This window comes from Scyliorhinus torazame, chromosome 3, assembly GCF_047496885.1.
Source record: "Scyliorhinus torazame isolate Kashiwa2021f chromosome 3, sScyTor2.1, whole genome shotgun sequence".
Lineage (NCBI taxonomy): Eukaryota > Metazoa > Chordata > Chondrichthyes > Carcharhiniformes > Scyliorhinidae > Scyliorhinus > Scyliorhinus torazame.
In genome coordinates this window covers 302975866-303001687 of record NC_092709.1, presented here as the reverse complement: position 1 = coordinate 303001687, position 25822 = coordinate 302975866, and the positions used below count along the sequence as shown (strand labels likewise).

The 25822-nt window shown below is 47.7% G+C and overlaps 1 protein-coding gene across 2 annotated transcripts in view; it reads right to left on the bottom strand.

The window, feature by feature from the left end:
• Window positions 1–16902, bottom strand: part of st8sia5 (ST8 alpha-N-acetyl-neuraminide alpha-2,8-sialyltransferase 5) — a 132670-nt gene extending 115768 nt beyond the window's left edge. For both annotated transcript variants that reach the window (XM_072497472.1, XM_072497473.1), the window contains exon 1: window positions 16440–16902. In XM_072497472.1, the coding sequence (XP_072353573.1) occupies window positions 16440–16564 (125 nt within the window). In that variant the 5' untranslated portion in view covers window positions 16565–16902. The remainder of the gene's footprint in view (window positions 1–16439) is intronic.
• Between the last annotated feature and the right edge of the window lie 8920 nt (window positions 16903–25822).

Below are 25822 nucleotides of genomic sequence, written 5' to 3'. Positions count from 1 at the left end.
GGCAGTTCCCTCCCACCTATATACCACTGTGCCTGTCCTGCCATTGAGATAGGACATGCCCAGGGCTAGTGATGGTGGTGCCAGGGACATTGTCTGTAATGTAGGATTCCATGAGTATGCAGTGGGATTCAAACCCAGGTCCTCAGAGCTTTACCGTGGGCCTCTGGATTACTAGTCAAGTGGCAATACCACTCTCCCCGCCACACCACCACCTAGTGATTTATCCTAATCTCGGTCCTAAATGATCAACCCCTTACCCTGAGACTGTGCCCGTGTTTAAGATTCCACAGCCAACAGAAACATCCTCTCAGCGCTACCCAATCAAGCCCCCTCAGAATTTTGTGGGTTTCAATGAGATTGCCTCTCGATATGGGGAGGGGGTCTTTACTTGCTCAATATCAATGTTGCTATGGATGGCCAGAAGCACCAGTTGCAGGTGGGTGGGCGAGATCACTGAGCTGCCAGAATGCATCAGCGCTGTGCCGCTCGCAAGTGTCACAGCTGGTTGCCCCAGGGCTACAGGTTTATAGATGGGTCAAATGGTCACAGATACTTCCTGCTGCAAATCTAGCTGATGAAACCTGTAAGACCTGCTCTGTGAAGCAGAAGAGAGATTTGATGAAAGCCATGGCACATGGAGGGCCTTCATAGAGCAAACTGTTGGTCTTATGGGCATGTAACTCCCATCGGGGGGGGGGGGGGGGGGGCAGATGGGCAGGAGATAAATGGAGGGTTAAGACAGGGAAGGGAGGGAGGGAGAACTGAGATGAGATAGGAGGATGATGGAGGACAATGCATATGTGGAGGGCAAACAAGGCTAGGAATGAGAAAATAAATTAAGGAGATTACAAAATACCGCTTAGAATTCAACACTTCAGACTGAGACCAATGAGGCATTCGGCAGTAACTGAATACATTCAAGGGAGGTTCCAAACAGCAGGTGCACTATCAAGAATACCAGTTGAAGGAACCAAAATGAGGATTTGAATTTCATTGAGGAGATGTATATATGTACCCAGATCTGTGAACAATGCATCTGCTGCTACTACGGTTGGCAGTTCTAGATTGTAGAGCACTAAAATTTCAGGAGAAATTAGACATTTTTGATCTTGCCAAAAGCATTCGGCAAATCCACATTCGAATGCCACCTTGCCTCAACATCTGACTTAATGCCTCAGTGGTTCCTGCCAAAATTGTTAGGAACTTGCCTATTGGTTGGCCATTCTAGGAATATCTATAACTCTGTAATGTTCCTGGGCTGTTGGAACTCTGTAATCACTTTTGGCTTCTCTGTTATTCCTGAGGCTTGCGCAATGTGCCCTAAAAATGTAATATTAGTTTTTGCAAATTCACATTTCTCATTCAGTATCCAACTGCATCTTGTGGAACTTTCAGGACTGTGTTCACTCTATGGTCATGCTGATCTGTTGTGAAGCAGTATACGAGCATGTCACCCATTTGACACATTACTCCTTCCATGCTTTCTTCAGGTCTGAGACATTGTTCTCTGGAATATTTCTGGTGCAGATAGAATTCCAAACGGTAACCTATTTAAGCAATAATGACTGATTGGTGTTATAAAAATGGTCTGGATTCCTTATCCAGAGGCAAGTACCAAAAGCAGCCATTTGTATCTAATTTGGTGCATAATGTACTTTTAGCTAGTTTGGCAGGACTCTAATTTGCTGAGGCCATCGGGTGGATCTCACATTCTAGTGATTTATTTAGCCGAGTCAAATCCATTGAGATTCTAATTGAGTCATTTGGCTTTGGGGGACTGTGAGCATTCCAGAACATCGCCTTGTTGGTATGGTGACTGGAGAGCTAACTACCTGCTGTACTATGTGCTTGATTTCACCCTTGACATTGTCCAAGAGTGGGTGAAGGACCTTCCCTCGGGATGAGGGGGCAAATTGGTTTACCATCAGCTTTTATGGTGACATGGTCTTCCAGTTTTCTCAAGCCTCTAAATAATCTTGGATATTCACTCCTGATGTGCTACTGTTCAACTCATCAGCAACTTCATCAACTTTATATGTCAGCATCAATTGTAAGCATGCCTTCCTGCTTAATAACGATGATTCAGACTTGCAGAGCTTCAATGAGTTACATAGAACATAGAACATAGAACAATACAGCGCAGTACAGGCCCTTCGGCCCACGATGTTGCACCGAAACAAAAGCCATCTAACCTACACTATGCCATTATCATCCATATGTTTATCCAATAAACTTTTAAATGCCCTCAATGTTGGCGAGTTCACTACTGTAGCAGGTAGGGCATTCCACGGCCTCACTACTCTTTGCGTAAAGAACCTACCTCTGACCTCTGTCCTATATCTATTACCCCTCAGTTTAAAGTTATGTCCCCTCATGCCAGCCATATCCATCCGCGGGAGAAGGCTCTCACTGTCCACCCTATCCAACCCCCTGATCATTTTGTATGCCTCTATTAAGTCTCCTCTTAACCTTCTTCTCTCCAACGAAAACAACCTCAAGTCCGTCAGCCTTTCCTCATAAGATTTTCGCTCCATACCAGGCAACATCCTGGTAAATCTCCTCTGCACCCGCTCCAAAGCCTCCACGTCCTTCCTATAATGCGGTGACCAGAACTGTACGCAATACTCCAAATGCGGCCGGACCAGAGTTCTGTACAGCTGCAACATGACCTCCCGACTCCGGAACTCAATCCCTCTACCAATAAAGGCCAACACTCCATAGGCCTTCTTCACAACCCTATCAACCTGGGTGGCAACTTTCAGGGATCTATGTACATGGACACCTAGATCCCTCTGCTCAGCCACACTTTCAAGAACTTTACCATTAGCCAAATATTCCGCATTCCTGTTATTCCTTCCAAAGTGAATCACCTCACACTTCTCTACATTAAACTCCATTTGCCACCTCTCAGCCCAGCTCTGCAGCTTATCTATATCCCTCTGTAACCTGCTACATCCTTCCACACTATCGACAACACCACCGACTTTAGTATCATCTGCAAATTTACTCACCCACCCTTCTGTGCCTTCCTCTAGGTCATTGATAAAAATGACAAACAGCAACGGCCCCAGAACAGATCCTTGTGGTACTCCACTTGTGACTGTACTCCATTCTGAACATTTCCCATCAACCACCACCCTCTGTCTTCTTTCAGCTAGCCAATTTCTGATCCACATCTCTAAATCACCCTTAATCCCCAGCCTCCGTATTTTTTGCAATAGCCTACCGTGGGGAACCTTATCAAACGCTTTGCTGAAATCCATATACACCACATCAACTGCTCTACCCTCGTCTACCTGTTCAGTCACCTTCTCAAAGAACTCAATAAGGTTTGTGAGGCATGACCTACCCTTCACAAAGCCATGCTGACTATCCCTGATCATATCATTCCTATCTAGATGATTATAAATCTTGTCCCTTATAATCCCCTCCAAGACTTTACCCACTACAGACGTGAGGCTCACCGGTCTATAGTTGCCGGGGTTGTCTCTGCTCCCCTTTTTGAACAAAGGGACCACATTTGCTGTCCTCCAGTCCTCTGGCACTATTCCTGTAGCCAATGATGACATAAAAATCAAAGCCAAAGGTCCAGCAATCTCTTCCCTGGCCTCCCATAGAATCCTAGGATAAATCCCATCAGGTCCCGGGGACTTATCTATTTTCAGCCTGTCCAGAATTGCCAACACCTCTTCCCTACGTACCTCAATGCCATCTATTCTATTAGCCTGGGGCTCAGCATTCTCCTCCACAACATTATCTTTTTCCTGAGTGAATACTGACGAAAAATATTCATTTAGTATCTCGCCTATCTCTTCAGACTCCACACACAATTTCCCATCCCTGTCCTTGACTGGTCCTACTCTTTCCCTAGTCATTCGCTTATTCCTGACATACCTATAGAAAGCTTTTGGGTTTTCCTTGATCCTTCCTGCCAAATACTTCTCATGTCCCCTCCTTGCTCGTCTTAGCTCTCTCTTTAGATCCTTCCTCGCTACCTTGTAACTATCCATCGCCCCAACCGAAACTTCACACTTCATCTTCACATAGGCCTCCTTCTTCCTCTTAACAAGAGATTCCACTTCCCTGGTAAACCACGGTTCCCTCGCTCGACGCCTTCCTCCCTGTCTGACCGGTACATACTTATCAAGAACACGCAGTAGCTGATCCTTGAACAAGCCCCACTTATCCAGTGTGCCCAACACTTGCAGCCTACTTCTCCACCTTATCCCCCCCAAGTCACGTCTAATGGCATCATAATTGCCCTTCCCCCAGCTATAACTCTTGCCCTGCGGTGTATACTTATCCCTTTCCATCATTAACGTAAACGTCACCGAATTGTGGTCACTGTCCCCAAAGTGCTCTCCTACCTCCAAATCCAACACCTGGCCTGGTTCATTACCCAAAACCAAATCCAACGTGGCCTCGCCTCTTGTTGGCCTGTCAACATATTGTTTCAGGAAACCCTCCTGCACACACTGTACAAAAAACGACCCATCTATTGTACTCGAACTATATCTTTTCCAGTCAATATTTGGAAAGTTAAAGTCTCCCATAATAACTACCCTGTTACTTTCGCTCATATCCAGAATCATCTTCGCCATCCTTTCCTCTACATCCCTAGAACTATTAGGAGGCCTATAAAAAACTCCCAACAGGGTGACCTCTCCTTTCCTGTTTCTAACTTCAGCCAATACTACCTCGGAAGAAGAGTCCCCATCTAGCATCCTCTCCGCCACCGTAATACTGCTCTTGACTAGCAGCGCCACACCTCCCCCTCTTTTGCCTCCTTCTCTGAGCTTACTAAAACACCTAAACCCCGGAACCTGCAACATCCATTCCTGTCCCTGCTCTATCCATGTCTCCGAAATGGCCACAACATCGAAGTCCCAGGTACCAACCCACGCTGCCAGTTCCCCAACCTTGTTTCGTATACTCCTGGCATTGAAGTAGACACACTTCAAACCACCTACCTGAACGCTGGCCCCCTCCTGCGACGTCAAATCTGTGCTCCTGACCTCTTTACTCTCATTCTCCCTTACCCTAAAACTACAATCCAGGTTCCCATGCCCCTGCTGCATTAGTTTAAACCCCCCCAAAGAGCACTAACAAATCTCCCCCCCAGGATATTTGTGCCCCTCAGGTTCAGATGTAGACCATCCTGTCTGTAGAGGTCCCACCTTCCCCAGAAAGAGCCCCAGTTATCCAAAAATCTGAAACCCTCCCGCCTGCACCATCCCTGTAGCCACGTGTTTAAATGCTCTCTCTCCCTATTCCTCATCTTACTATCACGTGGCATGGGCAACAACCCAGAGATAACAACTCTGTTAGTTCTAGTTCTGAGCTTCCATCCTAGCTCCCTGAAAGCCTGCCTGACATCCTTGTCCCCTTTCCTACCTATGTCGTTGGTGCCAATGTGGACCACGACTTGGGGCTGCTCCCCCTCCCCCCTAAGGACCCGGAAAACACGATCCGAGACATCACGTACCCTTGCACCTGGGAGGCAACATACCAAACGTGAGTCTCTCACGCTCCCACAAAATCTCCTATCTGTGCCCCTGACTATAGAGTCCCCAATTACTAATGCTCTGCTCCTCTCCCCCCTTCCCTTCTGAGCAACAGGGACAGACTCCGTGCCAGAGGCCCGTACCCCATGGCTTACCCCTGGTAAGTCGTCCCCCCCACAAGTATCCAAAGCGGTATACTTGTTTCTTAGGGGAACGACCGCAGGGGATCCCTGCACTGACTGTTTTTTCCCAGTCCCTCTTACAGTTACCCACCTATCTCCAATCTTTGGTGTAACTAATTCCCTGAAGCTGCTATCTATGACCCCTTCTGCCTCCCGAATGATCCGAAGTTCTTCCAACTCCAGCTCCAGTTCCCTAACTCGGTCTTGGAGGAGCTGGAGATGGCAGCACTTCCTGCAGGTAAAATCAGCAGGGACACTAACTGCATCCCTCACCTCAAACATCCTGCAGGAGGAACATTGTACTCCCTTCCCTGCCATTCCTCTAACTTTCTACCAAGATCTAGCTAACAACTAAATTAAATTTTTATAAAAAATAATAATAATATAATAAAAATATGGTACTTACCTCAGACCAATGGGTTTTATTATTAGGTTAGAGGAGGAGGGCGGGTGGGAGACACTACACGTGTAGTGTCTCGGGTTTCCTCTCCACCAGAATTTATTGGTGAGGGTCTTCCCAGACGTCCGCGGGTCGACTTCCTGATCCCGCCTAAAAAACTAATTTAAAGAAAAGAGAAAAAGTCTCAGCTCCTGCTGAAACTGACTCACCACTCACCAGCTGCTCTCACGCCGCCGAAATCGACTGGCCTGCCCCTGCAAAGAGAAGTGCTTTTAAAGGTTGACTTACCTCCCAGCACCCTCCTTCCGCAATGCTCCCGCTGAAACTGACTAACCAGCTGCTCTCACGCCGCCGAAATCGACTGGCCTGCCCCTGCAAAGAGAAGTGCTTTTAAAGGTTGACTTACCTCCCAGCACCCTCCTTCCGCAATGCTCCCGCTGAAACTGACTAACCAGCTGCTCTCACGCCGCCGAAATCGACTGGCCTGCCCCTGCAAAGAGAAGTGCTTTTAAAGGTTGACTTACCTCCCAGCACCCTCCTTCCGCAATGCTCCCGCTGAAACTGACTAACCAGCTGCTCTCACGCCGCCGAAATCGACTGGCCTGCCCCTGCAAAGAGAAGTGCTTTTAAAGGTTGACTTACCTCCCAGCACCCTCCTTCCGCAATGCTCCCGCTGAAACTGACGAACCAGCTGCTCTCACGCCGCCGAAATCGACTGGCCTGCCCCTGCAAAGAGAAGTGCTTTTAAAGGTTGACTTACCTCCCAGCACCCTCCTTCCGCAATGCTCCCGCTGAAACTGACTAACCAGCTGCTCTCACGCCGCCGAAATCGACTGGCCTGCCCCTGCAAAGAGAAGTGCTTTTAAAGGTTGACTTACCTCCCAGCACCCTCCTTCCGCAATGCTCCCGCTGAAACTGACTAACCAGCTGCTCTCACGCCGCCGAAATCGACTCAAGAGTTCTCTATCCTCGCATGTTAATTTTGCCAGGAGTTGTCCTATGACTTTCACTTCTGGACCTTGTAACTAGATGGGTGATGGTTGTATTGTAATGTGCTTAAACGCTTTACTTTGTCAAATAAGACTGCCTCTGTGGGTTGTCCATACACTTCGCATTTAATGCGGCTGTATTTATTTTCTGTTTGCCGTACCTCCCTGAAAATGATTTCCTTTTTCTGCGATTCTTCCACTCTTGTGTGTGGTTTGCCCTTAATATTTTTCTTTCTTTTTGCAGGCTGTGTTTTAGATCAGAAGACAATTTTAAAATGTCCTAATTTTGCACAGTTGTGGCACTGCGGGGAATTCTTGCCGCTTGGGCAGTTTTTTCCCGCCATACCAAAATTGTTTCAAGATGGTAGATGGCTCTCTTTCCCCCATTTTTGAGGGCTCCTGTTTTGGCGCACTCTCCCTCTTCTGACTTACATATTGAATGGCCTCACTCACTTGTTTCAAAGATACCTCACCTTCCCCGCAAACACGCTATTTTGCTTTCTGAGCTCGGTTTGTCTCGCAATTTGTCCTGCCTTAATTAGAGTTTGATCTTCCCTCGTTTGCAAGAAATCTGATGGAGCTTTATCTAGGGCTCCAATTACTATGTGATCGCATATAGATACATAGATGCACAGAAGATAGGAGCAGGAGGAGGCCTTTTGGCCCTTCGAGCCTGCTCCGCCATTTATCATGATCATGGCTGATCATCCAACTCAATAGCCTAATCCTGCTTTCTCCCCATAGCCTTTGATCCCTTTCTCCCCAAGTGCTATATCTAGCCGCCTCTTGAATATATTCAATGTTTTAGCATCAACTACTTCCTGGGGTAATGGATTCCACAGGCTCACCACTCTTTGGGTGAAGAAATGTCTCCTCATCTCTGTCTGAAATGGTTTACCCTGAATCCTCAGACTGTGACCTCTGGTTATGGACACACCTATCATTGGTAACATCTTCCTTTCATCTACCCTGCCTAGTCACAAATCAATTCATCCCTCAATATTCAGCAGTCACAATTTTCTGCCAGTCCATGTAGATTATTGATGGCTGAATCCATGCTCTCGCCTGCTGTTTGTTTTACCTTGTTAAATTTTGCCTGTTCTATACTTAAATTTGTGTGAACACCAAACTATAAATTGATTGTTTAGAGATCCACCTCATAAAAGCTTGAAGTCTCATTGACTCCCTGTCTCAGTATTATGTTGGCAATAGGACCAACTACATGGAGTAAATACTGACCTTTTTGTGCAAACCACAACCAGTTCTAAACCTGGAAAATCTCTTTCTCTGGTTGTTGTAATGCTGAGCCTGTTACGAGCATTTAGTGTTTTGAAAGGTTCTGGGATTGACAGTGTAGGTTACATGCTTATACTAAGCAGCTTCACTGGTGTTGATTGTTCATTCTGTTCTGTGTTCACTGCTGTCCTGACTCCAGCTCCGTATCTCAGCTTGCATCTGCTACAATCAGGATGCAGCACAGTAGCACAGTGGTTCACAGTGGTGAGCACAGTTGCTTCACAGCTCCAAGGTCCCAGGTTAGATTCCTGGCTTGGGTCACTGTCTATGCGGAGTTTGCACGTTCTCCCCGTGTCTGCATGGGTTTCCTCCGGGCACTCCGGTTTCCTCCCACTGTCCAAAGATGTGCAGGTTAGGTGGATTGGCCATAATAAATTGCCCTTAGTGTCCAAAAAGGTTGGATGGGGTTACTGAGATACGGTGATAGGGTGGAGGCATGGGCTTATGTGGGTGCTCTTTCCAAGGGCCGGTGCAGGCTCGATGGGCCGCATGGCCTCCTTCTGCACTGTAAATTCTATGTAAATTCTATGATGCTCCAATTTTTTTGATGAACCTTCAATCCATCCTTTCATCCCTCTTTAAAGGTTTATGTGGGCTTGTCAGGCCTGTAATCGTTTCTTGGTGTTTTTCTGGGTCTTTTACTCGCTGTCTGCTGTCACTATGTTCCATCATGCGTTTGGGTCTAGGTCAGGTTCTTTGAGATTTATTTACTTTCCTTAAGTAAGTTACTCAAGATTGTAGTTTGTTAAAACCATTACTATTTATTTTCAACTCTATGCTCTATGTGCACCTTAGGAACTTTGCACAGGGTTGGACTTCTCCATCCTCCAAATCTCTGTAACTTAGTCATGTGTCATTAAATCATAGTTACATCAGCATCACGTGTTCCTGATGGTAACGCTTTACTCTACAGCCTCCACTTCTCTCTGGGGTAGGGAATTTCAAAGGAAAATGTTAGAAATGCATACCATGGCAGTCAGCATCAGAAAGAGAAACATTGTTCAGTATTTTGGCTGCAACCCTTCATCGGAAAATTGGATTTTTCGAACATAGTTGAATGGAAACAGCTGTCTTTTAAACTCCATGAAGTCATAAGCCATAGACGTTAGAAGATCTTTGCTTCAATGTTTGTGCGTATTAAAGTAGGGAAACAATTCAATTTAAAGCAAAATTACATGCACACTACTTAAGTTTCAGCTAATGACCATTTTGAATAAGAGCTAACGCTCAACCATCTTGCATTGACCTTCAATAACACCACCATTGTCAAGTATTCCACTATCATCATCTTGGCGCACTATTGACAGGAAGCTCTGCTGGACCAATCATATCAACACTGTGGGTGTTAGAGCAGGGCAGAGGCTTTGTACACCAGGAGTGGCTGAGCTCTCAATCCCTCAGTGCCTAGCTGCCCAACTACAAGGCTAACCATGATTTAGTGAGTATGATTGAATTTTCTTAGGAACACAGGAAATAGGAGCAGAAGTAGGCCATTCGGCCCCTTGAGCCTGCTCCACCATTTAACTAGATCAAAGCTGATCTTTTACATCAACACCCATCTTGCTGCACTATCCCCGTGTCCTTTAATGTCATTGGTATCTAGAAATCTACTGACCTCTGCTTTAAACATACTGAACGATTGAGCCTCCAAATCCCTCGGGGGTGTACAATTTCAAAGATTCACTGCCCTTTCACTGAAGAAATTCCTCCTCATCTCCGTCATCAATAGCCTGCCTCTTATTCTGAGACTATGTGCTGGATTCTCCGATTCTGCAGCTATGTCCGCAGGATCCGTCTGGTCTTACGACCAGAAAGCCGGCGCCGCCCCCACACCGATCCTCCGCTCGGTGGGGGGCTAGCAGCCGCGCCACGTAAAGCCCCCGGCTTTACCTGCGGATGCGGCCGCAGAATGGCAAGGTCCGTGGCCGCGCATATGCACGGCTGTGAGCTGTATCAGTCGCCGCCGTAGAGCATGGCACCGGCCTCAGGCGGACCCTGCCTGCCAAAAACTGTCCCCCCTGTAACCCCCCTCGCCATCCCCGGACCCCCCCCCCCCCATCAATCACTCCATCCCCTACCGAAGCCCGCCCTGCCAGTGGAACGGTTCCCCCCCCCCCTCCCCACCAACTGAGGCGGAGCTGGACACAGTCCGCAGCCGCCATGCGAGGTCCCAAAACGTTGTGAGGACACGTGTCCCACTCCGTCGGGGACTCGGCCCATTGGGGGTGGAGCATCGGGGGGAGGGCCTCAGGTGACATCCCCCGGTGTGTGTGTACTTCTCGGGTACGACATTTTTGAGGGGGCGAAGCATCAGAAAAACGGCGGTGCCCCCGATTGCAGCGTAAAAGTAGATTCTCCAGCCGATCGCTGAATGTGATTTTGGCGTCAGCGATCGGAGAATACAGTCCCTATGTCTCTTGGCTCTAGACCGCCCAACCAAGGGAAACATCCTTTCTGCATCCACCCTGTCAAGCCCTGTAAGAATTTTGTAAGTTTCAATGAGGTCACCTCTCATTCTTCTAAACCCCAGAGAATACAGGTCCAGTCTCCTCAATCTCTCCACATAGATCAATCCCACCAGCCCCAGGATTAGTCTGAATCATACAACCATAGAATTCCTACAGCGCAGAAGGAGGCCATTTGGCCCATTGAGTCTGCACTGACCCTCTGAAAGAGCACCCTACCTAGACCCACTGCCTTATCGAACCACGTAACCCCACCTAACTTTGACATTAAGAACAAAACAAAGAACAAAGAAATGTACAGCACAGGAACAGGCCCTTCGGCCCTCCAAGCCCGCGCCGACCATACTGCCCGACCAAACTACAATCCTCTACACTTCCTGGGTCCGTATCCCTCTACTCCCATCCTATTCATATATTTGTCAAGATGCCCCTTAAATGTCCCTATCGTCCCTGCCTCCACTACCTCCTCCGGTAGTGAGTTCCAGGCACCCACTACCCTCTGCGTAAAAAACTTGCCTCGTACATCTACTCTAAACTTTGCCCCTCTCACCTTAAACCTATGCCCCCTAGTAATTGACCCCTCTACCCTGGGGAAAAGCCTCTGACTATCCACTCTGTCTATGCCCCTCATAATTTTGTATACCTCTATCAGGTCGCCCCTCAACCTCCTTCGTTCCAGTGAGAACAAACCGAGTTTATTCAATCGCTCCTCATAGCTTATGCCCTCCATACCAGGCAACATTCTGGTAAATCTCTTCTGCACCCTCTCTAAAGCCTCCACATCCTTCTGGTAGTGTGGCGACCAGAATTGAACACTATACTCCAAGTGTGGCCTAACTAAGGTTCTATACAGCTGCAACATGACTTGCCAATTCTTATACTCAATGCCCCGGCCAATGAAGGCAAGCATGCCGTATGCCTTCTTGACTACCTTCTCCACCTGTGTAGCCCCTTTCAGTGATCTGTGGACCTGTACTCCTAGATCTCTTTGACTTTCAATACTCTTGAGGGTTCTACCATTCACTGTATATTCCCTACCTGCATTAGCCCTTCCAAAATGCATTACCTCACATTTGTCCAGGTTAAACTCCATCTGCCATCTCTCCGCCCAAGTCTCCAAACAATCTAAATCCTGCTGTATCCTCAGACAGTCCTCATCGCTATCCGCAATTCCACCAACCTTTGTGTCGTCTGCAAACTTACTAATCAGACCAGTTACATTTTCCTCCAAATCATTTATATATACTACAAAGAGCAAAGGTCCCAGCACTGATCCCTGTGGAACACCACTGGTCACAGCCCTCCAATTAGAAAAGCATCCCTCCATTGCTACCCTCTGCCTTCTATGGCCTAGCCAGTTCTGTATCCACCTTGCCAGTTCACCCCTGATCCCGTGTGACTTCACCTTTTGTACTAGTCTACCATGAGGGACCTTGTCAAAGGCCTTACTGAAGTCCATATAGACAACATCTACTGCCCTACCTGCATCAATCATCTTAGTGACCTCCTCGAAAAACTCTATCAAGTTAGTGAGACACGACCTCCCCTTCACAAAACCGTGCTGCCTCTCACTAATACGTCCATTTGCTTCCAAATGGGAGGAGATCCTGTCTCGAAGAATTCTCTCCAGTAATTTCCCTACCACTGAAGTAAGGCTCACCGGCCTGTAGTTCCCGGGATTATCCCTGCCACCCTTCTTAAACAGAGGAACAACATTGGCTATTCTCCAGTCCTCCGGGACATCCCCTGAAGACAGCGAGGATCCAAAGATTTCTGTCAAGGCCTCAGCAATTTCCTCTCCAGCCTCCTTCAGTATTCTGGGGTAGATCCCATCCGGCCCTGGGGACTTATCTACCTTAATATTTTTTAAGACACCCAACACCTCGTCTTTTTGGATCACAATGTGACCCAGGCTATCTACACCCCCTTCTCCAGACTCAACATCTACCAATTCCTTCTCTTTGGTGAATACTGATGCAAAGTATTCATTTAGTACCTCGCCCATTTCCTCTGGCTCCACACATAGATTCCCTTGCCTATCCTTCAGTGGGCCAACCCTTTCCCTGGCTACCCTCTTGCTTTTTATGTACGTGTAAAAAGCCTTGGGATTTTCCTTAACCCTATTTGCCAATGACTTTTCATGACCCCTTCTAGCCCTCCTGACTCCTTGCTTAAGTTCCTTCCTACTTTCCTTATATGCCACACAGGCTTCGTCTGTTCCCAGCCTTTTAGCCCTGACAAATGCCTCCTTTTTCTTTTTGACGAGGCCTACAATATCACTCGTCATCCAAGGTTCCCGAAAATTGCCGTATTTATCTTTCTTCCTCACAGGAACATGCCTGTCCTGTATTCCTTTCAACTGACACTTGAAAGCCTCCCACATGTCAGATGTTGATTTGCCCTCAAACATCCGCCCCCAATCTATGTTCTTCAGTTCTCGCCTAATATTGTTATAATTAGCCTTCCCCCAATTTAGCACATTCATCCTCGGACCACTCTTATCCTTGTCCACCAGTACTTTAAAACTTACTGAATTGTGGTCACTGTTACCGAAATGCTCCCCTACTGAAACATCTACCACCTGGCCGGGCTCATTCCCCAATACCAGGTCCAGTACCGCCCCTTCCCTAGTTGGACTGTTTACATATTGTTTTAAGAAGCGCTCCTGGATGCTCCTTACAAACTCTGCCCCGTCTAAGCCCCTGGCACTAAGTGAGTCCCAATCAATATTGGGGAAGTTGAAGTCTCCCATCACCACAACCCTGTTGTTTTTACTCTTTTCCAAAATCTGTCTACCTATCTGCTCCTCTATCTCCCGCTGGCTGTTGGGAGGCCTGTAGTATACCCCCAACATTGTGACTGCACCCTTCTTATTCCTGATCTCTACCCATATAGCCTCACTGCCCTCTGAAGTGTCCTCTCGCTGTATAGCTGTGATACTCTCCTGAACAAGTAGCGCAACTCCGCCTCCCCTTTTACATCCCCCTCTATCCCGCCTGAAACATCTAAATCCTGGAACGTTTAGCTGCCAATCCTGCCCTTCCCTCAACCAGGTCTCTGTAATGGCAACAACATCATAGTTCCAAGTAGTAATCCAAGCTCTAAGTTCATCTGCCTTACCCGTAATGCTCCTTGCATTAAAACATATGCACTTCAGGCCACCAGACCCGCTGTGTTCAGCAACTTCTCCCCGTCTGCTCTGCCTCAGAGCCACACTGTCCCTATTCCCTAGTTCTCCCTCAATGCTCTCACCTTCTGACCTATTGCTCCCGTGCCCACCCCCCTGCCATACTAGTTTAAACCCTCCCGTGTGACACTAGCAAATCTCGCGGCCAGGATATTTATGCCTCTCCGGTTTAGATGCAACCCGTCCATCTTATACAGGTCACACCTGCCCCGGAAGAGCTCCCAGTGGTCCAGATAACAGAAACCCTCCCTCCTACACCAGCTGTTTAGCCACGTGTTTGTCTGCTCTATCTTCCTATTTCTAGCCTCACTGGCACGTGGCACAGGGAGTAATCCCGAGATTACAACCCTCGAGGTCCTGTCTTTTAACTTTCTGCCTAGCTCCCTGAACTCCTGCTGCAGGACCTCATGCCCCTTCCTGCCTATGTCGTTAGTACCAATATGTACAACGACCTCTGCCTGTTTGCCCTCCCCCTTCAGGATTCCCTCTACCCGTTCGGAGACATCCTGGACCCTGGCACCAGGGAGGCAACATACCATCCTGGAGTCTCTTTCACGTCCACAGAAGCGCCTATCTGTGCCCCTGACTATAGAGTCCCCTATAACTATTACTCTTCTGCGCTTTGACCCTCCCTTCTGAACATCAGAGCCAGCCGTGGTGCCACTGCTCTGGCTGCTGCTGTTTTCCCCTGATAGGCTATCCCCCCCGACAGTATCCAAAGGGGTATATCTGTTCGAGAGGGGGACAACCACAGGGGATTCCTGCACTGACTGCCTGCCCTTTCTGGTGGTCACCCATTTCTCTGCCTGCACCTTGGGTGTGACCACACTTACATAACTGCGATCTATGACGCTTTCCGCCACCTGCATGCTCCTAAGTGCATCCAATTGCTGCTCCAACCGAACCATGCGGTCTGTGAGGAGGGCCAATCCACCGAACCTGCACATCTTTATGGGAGGAAACCAGAGCAGGCGGAGGAAACCCACTCAGACACGGGGAGAAAGTGCAATCTCCACACAGACAGTCACCCGAGGAATTGAATCCGGGTCCCTGCCGCTGTGAGGCAGCAGTGCTAACCACTGTGCCATCCCAAACCTTCTGGCAAACCTTCATTGCAGTCTCTATGGCCAGTACATCCATTGGGAAGGAGACCACACAATACTCCAGGTGTAGCCTCCTTACCAAGGCACTGTGCAACTGCAGCATACAATTGCAATGAAGGCTAACATTCCATACATCATTATTTGATTAGATGGGTGCAACCCCAGCAAACCTCAAGAAGTTCAATATCATTGAATGTAAAGTAGCTCACTTGACCTCATGGCTGCAACATGTACAATTTACAAGATGCAGGGCAGCATTTTGCCAGGATTACTCAGGCATTCTCAGTGGCAGCACCCTCACCTTTGAGTCAGAAGAGGTTCGAGTCCCACTCCAGAAACCTGAGAACAAAATGTAGCCTGATTCTCTGTGCTGCACTGTTCGAGGTGCATTCTTTCATGAGATGTTAAACCAAAGGCCTGTCTGCTTTCTCAAAAGGGTGTGAAGAAGAAGGGCATTCTCCCACAGTGTGCTGGTTGATGTTTATTCTCGACCAACATCACTGAAACAGACTGAATAATATCATACTGCTGTTTGTGAAATCTTGCTGTATGCAAATTCGATTCCCTTTTTCCAACATTGTAACAGTAACCACATTTCGGAAAATTACTTAATGGGCTATATCATCGGGACGCCCAAGGTCGCAAAATACATGATATGAATGCAAGTTCTCGCTCCCTCTCCCCTCCCACCCCCAACAATCCCAACCACAGTAATATTGGGAATACAATCATTTCCGAGCTACCCTCCCATGCAACATCCTAATTTAGAGACGCCTCTGTTCTTTTATCATCGGTGAGATCATTTTGTGGTGCTCCCTCCCCAGTATCATGGTGGAAGCCACATCACCGCTTGTCCAGTATGAAAGCCCACCACCAGCTTTTCAGGGGCCACCTTGGAATGGGCAATAAGTGCAGCCTTGTTAACACTCGATATCCAGAGGACAATTGCAAAATTGGCCCTCACCAACGTTTAGCAGTATTGACGACTTAGCATTGAGCCTCCACCTCGGAGCACTGGATAATAGCAGAATGGGACTTCACTTTGACACTGTTGGAAATATGCTGAAAATCTATGATCACATATGGGAACGGCGAATTGTGGGGTTGGGTGGACGGTGGGAGGCAGTGTACACAAGTGATGCTGGAGTTCCGCTGGTGTCCCGTGTACCCCCCTAGCTCAAGAAGAACAATTCGGGCAAGTGTGGGAATTTGAGTTGGAATAATGAAACTCGGGATCTGCTGGTTCCTCCCAGTTCTCCCTGCACGTGTAAACCATTCATTGCCAGCTATTTGGAAGATAGAAGTTACCTTACCTCTTAACGTAGTTCTTGCCGTAGAGGATCTGCTGCAGCAGAGTGACTATTGCAAAGGAACAGATAAATATGAAAAACAGGGTTCGGTTCCCCAGCAGATCTCTTCCCGAAGGGTCTGCGTACATTCTGCTAACATGAAGGCGACCCCTCGCTGAGGATGGGGTGGGCTGAGTGTGGGAGAAGAGGGTCTTCTTTCAAAAAGCCCCCTGCCAGGCAAATCTGCGACCTGCCGCGGTGAAAGCAAGGCGCCGCTGCAACGCTGAATTCAGTCAGTCCATCAATCGCCAAACTCTTTGATTCTGTCCGTTCACCCTTGAAATCTGTTGTGATAGACTGGAGTCGCAATCTCCTTTATGCAATGCACACAATGCACCCCACCACACACACACACCCTTAAAAAAAAAACAAAGTTCCCTATTTTTTTTTAATTAAAAAAAAATCTAAATATATTTTCTTGACCCCCCCCCCCCCCCCCCCCCCGCAAACGAATCAGCAGCAAAGAAGCCCGGGAACACAATGTGAAATATGCAGCGTTAATTGCTGCCGATGCCAGGTAGTGCGGAGGCTTTTAATTGTAAAACAAGTCGAGCGAGCAGGGCACTTCCCACCACAGAAACTAGTCGCTGGGAAACATTTGCTTTAAAGGGAATGGGGGCCGGTCCAGCCTCTCCAGCCGCACGGTTCAGTTTCGCTGCAGCCGCTTCTCCCCCTCTCCCGCTGGGCAATAACATGCAAACATGTTTAAATTCTGTCTTTTGTCCAGTCCCCCCCCCCCCACCCCACCCCCCGCCAAACAACGTGTGCCGATCTTAAATATCGTAAAAATCTCGTAAAAATAAATAAGCATTTGGAGTAACAATTAAACCCACGCGAGGCAGTTTTTGTGGTCTCTCTCATTCACTCGTGTCACATTGCTCTCTCTGGGTTGCTCGCCTCTGTTTTCCTATCTTCAGCCACCTACCTCCTCTCAGAATAATAAACAAGGTCACTAGCGCAAGTCGTCAAGGACAAGAGAGCCCCCCCCCCCCCCCCCCTTCTCCTCCCCAGCACACACACACATACACTCTCTCCTTCTCCCCCACCCATTCTATAAACAAACGATCTGGCCGAGGTTTCATTTATCTACACATTCACAGATTTTTAAAATAGGACTCCAAACGGCGAGGGATTACAATGATCATCCTTAAAACCCCTAAAGTGACAATGCTGGTAGCACATCCCATACAAATGAACAAATAAATTGGATTATGTAGCACTAGATGTGTAGGAATATGCTATAGTGCATACCAGTCCAGAAATGACTGGTGGTTTGCACACTCCACATCTTGCACTTGTCTGCCATTTCCTGCACATTATTTAAATAGAAATAATTATCTAAGGGTCAGAATTGTTTTTTCTCTCGCCATATCTTGCTGGGCAGAACGAACTGAGAAGGTATTTTACTACGGAGTATTGTGGCACCGCGGTCAGTGAATGTTTAGCACCTTTCTTGATTGCTGCAGTCTGTGGGGTATTCTGTTCATGGATCGAGGGGGTGTCACGGGTTAGGCTAGCACTTGTTACCCATCATTAACTGATTTTGAAAAGGTGGTGCCGAGCTTCCTTCAACCGCTGCAGTCCATTTGGTGCAGATACACCCACAGTGATGTTAGGAAAGGAGTTCCATGATTTTGACCCAGCAACAAAGAACAAAGAAATGTACAGCACAGGAACAGGCATTTCGGCCCTCCAAGCCGGTGCCGACCATGCTGCCCGACTAAACTACAATCTTCTACACTTCCTGGGTCCGTATCCCTCTATTCCCATCCTATTCATGTATTTGTCAAGATGCCCCTTAAATGTCACTATCGTCCCTGCTTCCACCACCTCCTCCGGTAGCGAGTTCCAGGCACCCACTACCCTCTGCGTAAAAAACTTGCCTCGTACATCTACTCTAAACCTTGCCCCTCTCACCTTAAACCTATGCCCCCTAGTAATTGACCCCTCTACCCCGGGAAAAGCCTCTGACTATCCACTCTGTCTATGCCCCTCATAATTTTGTAGACCTCTATCAGGTCGCCCCTCGACCTCCTTCGTTCCAGTGAGAACAAACCGAGTTTATTCAACCGCTCCTCATAGCTAATGCCCTCCATACCAGGTAACATTCTGGTAAATCTCTTCTGCACCCTCTCTAAAGCCTCCACATCCTTCTGGTAGTGTGGCGACCAGAATTGAACACTATACTCCAAGTGTGGCCTAACTAAGGTTCTATACAGCAGCAACATGACTTGCCAATTCTTATACTCAATGCCTCGGCCAATGAAGGCAAGCATGCCGTTTGCCTTCTTGACTACCTTCTCCACCTGTGTTGCCCCTTTCAGTGACCTGTGGACCTGTACTCCTAGATCTCTTTGACTTTCAATACTCTTGAGGGTTCTACCATTCACTGTATATTCCCTACCTGCATTAGACCTTCCAAAATGCATTACCTCATATTTGTCCGGATTAAACGCCATCTGCCATCTCTCCGCCCAAGTCTCCAAACAATCTAAATCCTGCTGTATCCTCTGACAGTCCTCATCGCTATCCGCAATTCCACCAACCTTTGTGTCGTCTGCAAACTTACTAATCAGACCAGTTACATTTTCCTCCAAATCATTTATATATACTACAAACAGCAAAGGTCCCAGCACTGATCCCTGTGGAACACCACTGGTCACAGCCCTCCAATTAGAAAAGCATCCTTCCATTGCTACTCTCTGCCTTCTATGACCTAGCCAGTTCTGTATCCACCTTGCCAGCTCACCCCTGATCCTGTGTGACTTCACCTTTTGTACTAGTCTACCATGAGGGACCTTGTCAAAGGCCTTACTAAAGTCCATATAGACAACATCCACTGCCCTACCTGCATCAATCATCTTAGTGACCTCCTCAAAAAACTCTATCAAGTTAGTGAGACACGACCTCCCCTTCACAAAACCATGCTGCCTCTCACTAATACGTCCATTTGCTTCCAAATGGGGGTAGATCCTGTCTCGAAGAATTCTCTCCAGTAATTTCCCTACCACTGAAGTAAGGCTTACCGGCCTGTAGTTCCCTGGATTATCCTTGCTACCCTTCTTAAACAGAGGAACAACATTGGCTATTCTCCAGTCCTCCGGGACATCACCTGAAGACAGTGAGGATCCAAAGATTTCTGTCAAGGCCTCAGCAATTTCCTCTCCAGCCTCCTTCAGTATTCTGGGGTAGATCCCATCAGGCCCTGGGGACTTATCTACCTTAATATTTTTTAAGACACCCAACACCTTGTCTTTTTGGATCTCAATGTGACCCAGGCTATCTACACACCCTTCTCCAGACTCAACATCTACCAATTTCTTCTCTTTGGTGAACACTGATGCAAAGTATTCATTTAGTACCTCGCCCATTTCCTCTGGCTCCACACATACATTCCCTTGCCTATCCTTCAGTGGGCCAACCCTTTCCCTGGCTACCCTCTTGCTTTTTATGTACGTGTAAAAAGCCTTGGGATTTTCCTTAACCCTATTTGCCAATGACTTTTCGTGACCCCTTCTAGCCCTCCTGACTCCTTGCTTAAGTTCCTTCCTACTTTCCTTATATTCCACACAGGCTTCGTCTGTTCCCAGCCTTTTAGCCCTGACAAATGCCTCCTTTTTCTTTTTGACGAGGCCTACAATATCTCTCGTTATCCAAGGTTCCCGAAAATTGCCGTATTTTTCCTTCTTCCTCACAGGAACATGCCGGTCCTGAATTCCTTTCAACTGACACTTGAAAGCCTCCCACATGTCAGATGTTGATTTGCCCTCAAACATCCGCCCCCAATCTATGTTCTTCAGTTCCCGCCTAATATTGTTATAATTAGCCTTCCCCCAATTTAGCACATTCATCCTAGGACCACTCTTATCCTTGTCCACCAGCACTTTGAAACTTACTGAATTGTGGTCACTGTTCCCGAAATGCTCCCCTACTGAAACATCTACCACCTGGCCGGGCTCATTCCCCAATACCAGGTCCAGTACCGCCCCTTCCCTAGTTGGACTGTCTACATATTGTTTTAAGAAGCCCTCCTGGATGCTCCTTACAAACTCCGCCCCATCTAAGCCCCTGGCACTAAGTGAGTCCCAGTCAATATTGGGGAAGTTGAAGTCTCCCATCACCACAACCCTGTTGTTTTTACTCTTTTCCAAAATCTGTCTACCTATCTGCTCCTCTATCTCCCGCTGGCTGTTGGGAGGCCTGTAGTTAAACCCCCAACATTGTGACTGCACCCTTCTTATTCCTGATCTCTACCCATATAGCCTCACTGCCCTCTGAGGTGTCCTCCCGCAGTACAGCTGTGACATACTCCCTAACCAGTAGCGCAACTCCGCCACCCCTTTTACATCCCCCTTTATCCCGCCTGAAACATCTAAATCCTGGAACGTTTAGCTGCCAATCCTGCCCTTCCCCCAACCAGGTCTCTGTAATGGCAACAACATCACAGTTCCAAGTACTAATCCAAGCTCTAAGTTCATCTGCCTTACCCGTAATACTTCTTGCATTAAAACATATGCACTTCAGGCCACCAGACCCGCTGTGTTCAGCAACTTCTCCCTGTCTGCTCTGCCTCAGAGCCCCACTGTCCCTATTCCCTAGTTCTCCCTCAATGCTCTCACCTCCTGACCTATTGCTCCCGTGCCCACCCCTGCCATACTAGTTTAAACCCTCCCGTGTGACACTAGTAAACCTCGCGGCCAGGATATTTATGCCTCTCCAGTTTAGATGCAACCCGTCCTTCATATATAGGTCACACCTGCCGCGGAAGAGCTCTCAGTGGTCCAGATAACGGAAACCCTCCCTCCTACACCAGCTGTTTAGCCACGTGTTTAGCTGCTCTATCTTCCTATTTCTAGCCTCACTGGCATGTGGCACAGGGAGTAATCCCGAGATTACAACCCTAGAGGTCCTGTCTTTTAACTTTCTGCCTAGCTCCCTGAACTCCTGCTGCAGGACCTCATGCCCCTTCCTGCCTATGTCGTTAGTACCAATATGTACAATGACCTCTGCCTGTTTGCCCTCCCCCTTCAGGATGCCCTCTACCCGTTCGGAGACATCCTGGACCCTGGCACCAAGGAGGCAACATACCATCCTGGAGTCTCTTTCACGTCCACAGAAGTGCCTATCTGTGCCCCTGACTATAGAGTCCCCTATTACTATTGCTCTTCTGCGCTTTAACCCACCCTTCTGAACATCAGAGCCGGCAGTGGTGATAGGCTATCCCTCCCCGACAGTATCCAAAGGGGTATACCTATTCGAGAGGGGGACAACCACAGGGGATTCCTGCACTGACTGCCTGCCCTTTCTGGTGGTCACCCATTTCTCTGCCTGCACCTTGGGTGTGACCACATTTATATAACTGCGATCTATGACGCTTTCCGCCACCTGCATGCTCCTAAGTACATCCAATTGCTGCACCAACCGAACCATGCGGTCTGTGAGGAGCTCCAGTTCGGTGCACCTTCTGCAGATGAAGCCATCCGGGACGCTGGAAGCCTCCCGGACCTGCCACATCTCACAGTCAGAGCACTGCACCCCTCTAACTGACATTGCGTCAATTAATTAAAATTAAAAGGTTTTTTTTATTTTTATTATATATTTTTTTTATTTTTTATGCTGTTTCCTAGCACTAGATTTCTAATATAAATGCGAAAACTAAATATAGTACTCTCCGATCTCTGGCTTAGATACCCCTCTAAATTATAATTAAGTAATTATGTTTAATTAGTTACCAATGCTTAATTTTTTAAATTTTATGTAGATTCCCAACCAGCCACTCAGGTCACAGCTTTTCTGTGATGTCACTTCAGTTTCCCCCCGACACACACAATTTGAAAAAGGTATAAAAGTAAAAATGAGTAAAAATCACTTACTTACCTTCTTACCTTCTGAGTGTCTTAGATGTTCTCAGGTTCTCTCCCTGACAGAGACTGCTCCTCCTCCTCCGATGAAGGAATAGCAATGTAGTTCCAAATCAGGGCTGTGTATGGTTTTGAAAAGAACTTGCAGGCGGTGGTGTTCCCATGAATCTGTCCTTCTAGATGGTAGATGTCAGATGCTGCTGAAGATCTTTGGTGAGTTGCTGCAATGCATCTTGTAGATGGTCCACACTGCTGTTACTGTGCTTCAGTGGTGGAGAGAATTAATGTTTTACATGGTGGATAGGGTGCCAATCAAGCAAGCTGTTTTGTCCAAATGGTGATCAGTTTCTTCAGTGTTGTTGGAGCTGGAATACTCTCCAACAGGTCAGGATCACTGTGAAGCAGACCGGGAGGAGTGTGCAGCAGTCAGGATCACTGTGAAGCAGACCGGGAGGAGTGTGCAGCAGTCAGGATCACTGTGAAGCAGACCGGGAGGAGAGTGCAGCAGGTCAGGATCACTGTGAAGCAGACCGGGAGGAGTGTGCAGCAGGTCAAGATCACTGGGAAGCAGGCCAGGAGGAGTGTGCAGCAGGTCGGGTATATTGGGAAGCAGACCGGGAGGAGTGTGCAGCAGGTCGGAATCACTCTGAAACACAGCGGGAGGAGTGTGCAGCCGATCAGGATCACTGTAAAGCAGACCGGGAAGAGTGTGTAGCAGGTCGGAATCACTGTGAAGCAGACCTGGAGGTGACTGCAACAAGTCAGGATCACTGTGAAGCTGACTGGGAGGAGTGTGCAGCAGGTTAAGATCACTGTGAAGCAGACCGGGAGGAGAGTGCAGCACGTCAGGATCACTATGAAGCAGACCGGGAGGAGTGTGCAGCAGGACGGGATCACTGTGAAGCAGACCGGGAGGAGTATGCAGCAGGTCAGGATCACTGTAAAGCAGACTGGGAGGAGAGTGCAGCAGGTCAGGATCACTATGAAGCAGACCTGGATGAGTATGAACCTGGTCAGGGCCACTGAAATGAGAGAAGAAAGAAAATTAAAGTGGCATTACGGGAAGGCCAAACTTGAGACTGGATGGGAAGTGACACTTAAGTAGGCAATAATTGGCCATTTAAGGGACTCAATTGGGGCTGGTGGTTGCCTTGGACCTTGCCTGTCCTACATATAGTCCTACATACGTAATGAAGTACTTCGAGAGGTTGATCATGAAGCGCATCACCTCCATACTCCCAGAACGCCTTGATCCACTGCAATTCGCATACCGCTGCAACCGGTCCACATTAGACACCATTTCCCTGGCCCTACACTCATCCCTCGAGCATCTCGACAACAAGGACTCCTACATTAGACTCCTATTTATTGACTACAGCTCCGCCTTCAACACCATAATCCCAGCCAAGCTCATATCAAAGCTCCAAAACCTAGGACTTAGCTCCCCACTCTGCAACTGGATCCTCGATTTTCTGACCAACAGACCACAATCAGTAAGAATGAACAACAACACCTCCTCCACAATAGTCCTCAACACCGGCGCCCCGCAAGACTGCGTACTTAGCCCCCTACTCTACTCCCTGTACACACACGACTGCGTGGCAAAACTTGGTTCCAACTCCATCTACAAGTTTGCTGACGATACGACGATAGTGGGCCAGATCTCGAATAACGATGAGTCCGAATACAGGAGGGAGATAGAGAACCTAGTGGAGTGGTGTAGCGACAACAATCTCTCCCTCAATGCCAGCAAAACTAAAGAGCTGGGAATTGACTTCAGGAAGCAAAGTACTGTACACACCCCTGTCAGCATCAACGGGGCCGAGGTGGAGATGGTTAGCAGTTTCAAATTTCTAGGGGTGCACATCTCCAAAATCTGTCCTGGTCCACCCACGTTGACGCTACCACCAAGAAGGCACAACAGCGCCTATACTTCCTCACGAAACTATGGAAATACGGCATGTCCACATTGAGTCTTACCAACTTTTACAGATGCACCATAGAAAGCATCCTATCGGGCTGCATCACAGCCTGGTATGGCAACTGCTCGGCCCAGGACCGCAAGAAACTTCAGAGAGTCGTGAACACCGCCCAGTCCATCACACAAACCTGCCTCCCATCCATTGACTCCATCTACACCTCCCGCTGCCTGGGGAAAGCGGGCAGTATAATCAAAGATCCCTCCCACCCGGCTTATTCACTCTTCCAGCTTCTTCCATCGGGCAGGAGATACAGAAGTCTGAGAACACGCACGAACACTCAAAAACAGCTTCTTCCCCACTGTCACCAGACTCCTAAATGACCCTCTTATGGACTGACTTCATTAACACTACACCCTGTATGTTTCATCTGATGCCAGTGCTTATGTAGTTACATTGTGTATCTTGTGTTGCCCTATTATATATTTTCTTTTATTCCCTTTTCTTCTCATGTACTTAATGATCTATTGAGCTGCTCGCAGAAAAATACTTTTCACTGTACCTCGGTACACGTGACAATAAACAAATCCAATCCAATCCAATATAGTTGTGAACAGATCGAGAGTAGGCAGGTAGGCAGCAGGAAGACCATCACCCAGGGAATTTACAGGCCCTCATCTGCCTGCAAATCTGCTGGCTAAAGACCCAAAAATTATGCCCTGGATGTTCTTCTGTTTTCTTTAGTCCAAATTCATTCTTACCACTAACATTACGTTTCTTTTTTAAAATAAATTTAGAGTACCCAATTCATTTTTTCCAATTAAGGGGCAATTTATCGAGGCCAATCCACCTACCCTGCTCATCTTTGGGAATTGGGGGCGAAACACACGCAAACACGCGGAGAATGTGCAAACTCCACATGGACAGTGACCCAGAGCCGGGATCAAACTTGGGACCTCGGCGCCGTGAGACAGCAGGGCTCATCCACCGCGCCACCATGCTGCCCTAGCGTTACATTTCTAAATTTACAAATTACATTAGCTATCCACCAATCTTCTGGTATTATACCATTTTCTAACAAATTACTAAATATGTATAGTAACACATCTGCTACCTCTTCCTTAGATACTTTAAAAATCCATGGATGCAATCCATCCTGACCAAGTGCTTTCTCCTCTTCAAACGTGATTAGTTTATTCAATCCACTACCTTTTTTAGTTAAATGCACTTACCTCACTGCTCATTTCATCACTCAATATCATGTCTACCTGTACTATCTCCCTGGTAAACTCCAAAGCAATATATTTAATATTCTGGCATCTCTCTGTCGTCGCCAATGGTATTATCCAGTTTATTCCTTAAGGGTCATATTTCTATCAGAGTCTTCCTTTTTTAGCTTTATACCTGTAAATTATTTTACTGCGTTGAGAGCATAGAAAATATGAGCAGGAGTGGGGCATTCAGCCTCTTGAGCCTGCTCTGCAATTCAACCAGGTCATGGCTGATCCTCTATCTCAATGCCATTTTCCCGCACCAGCCCCATATTCCTTGATGCCTTCAAAATCTA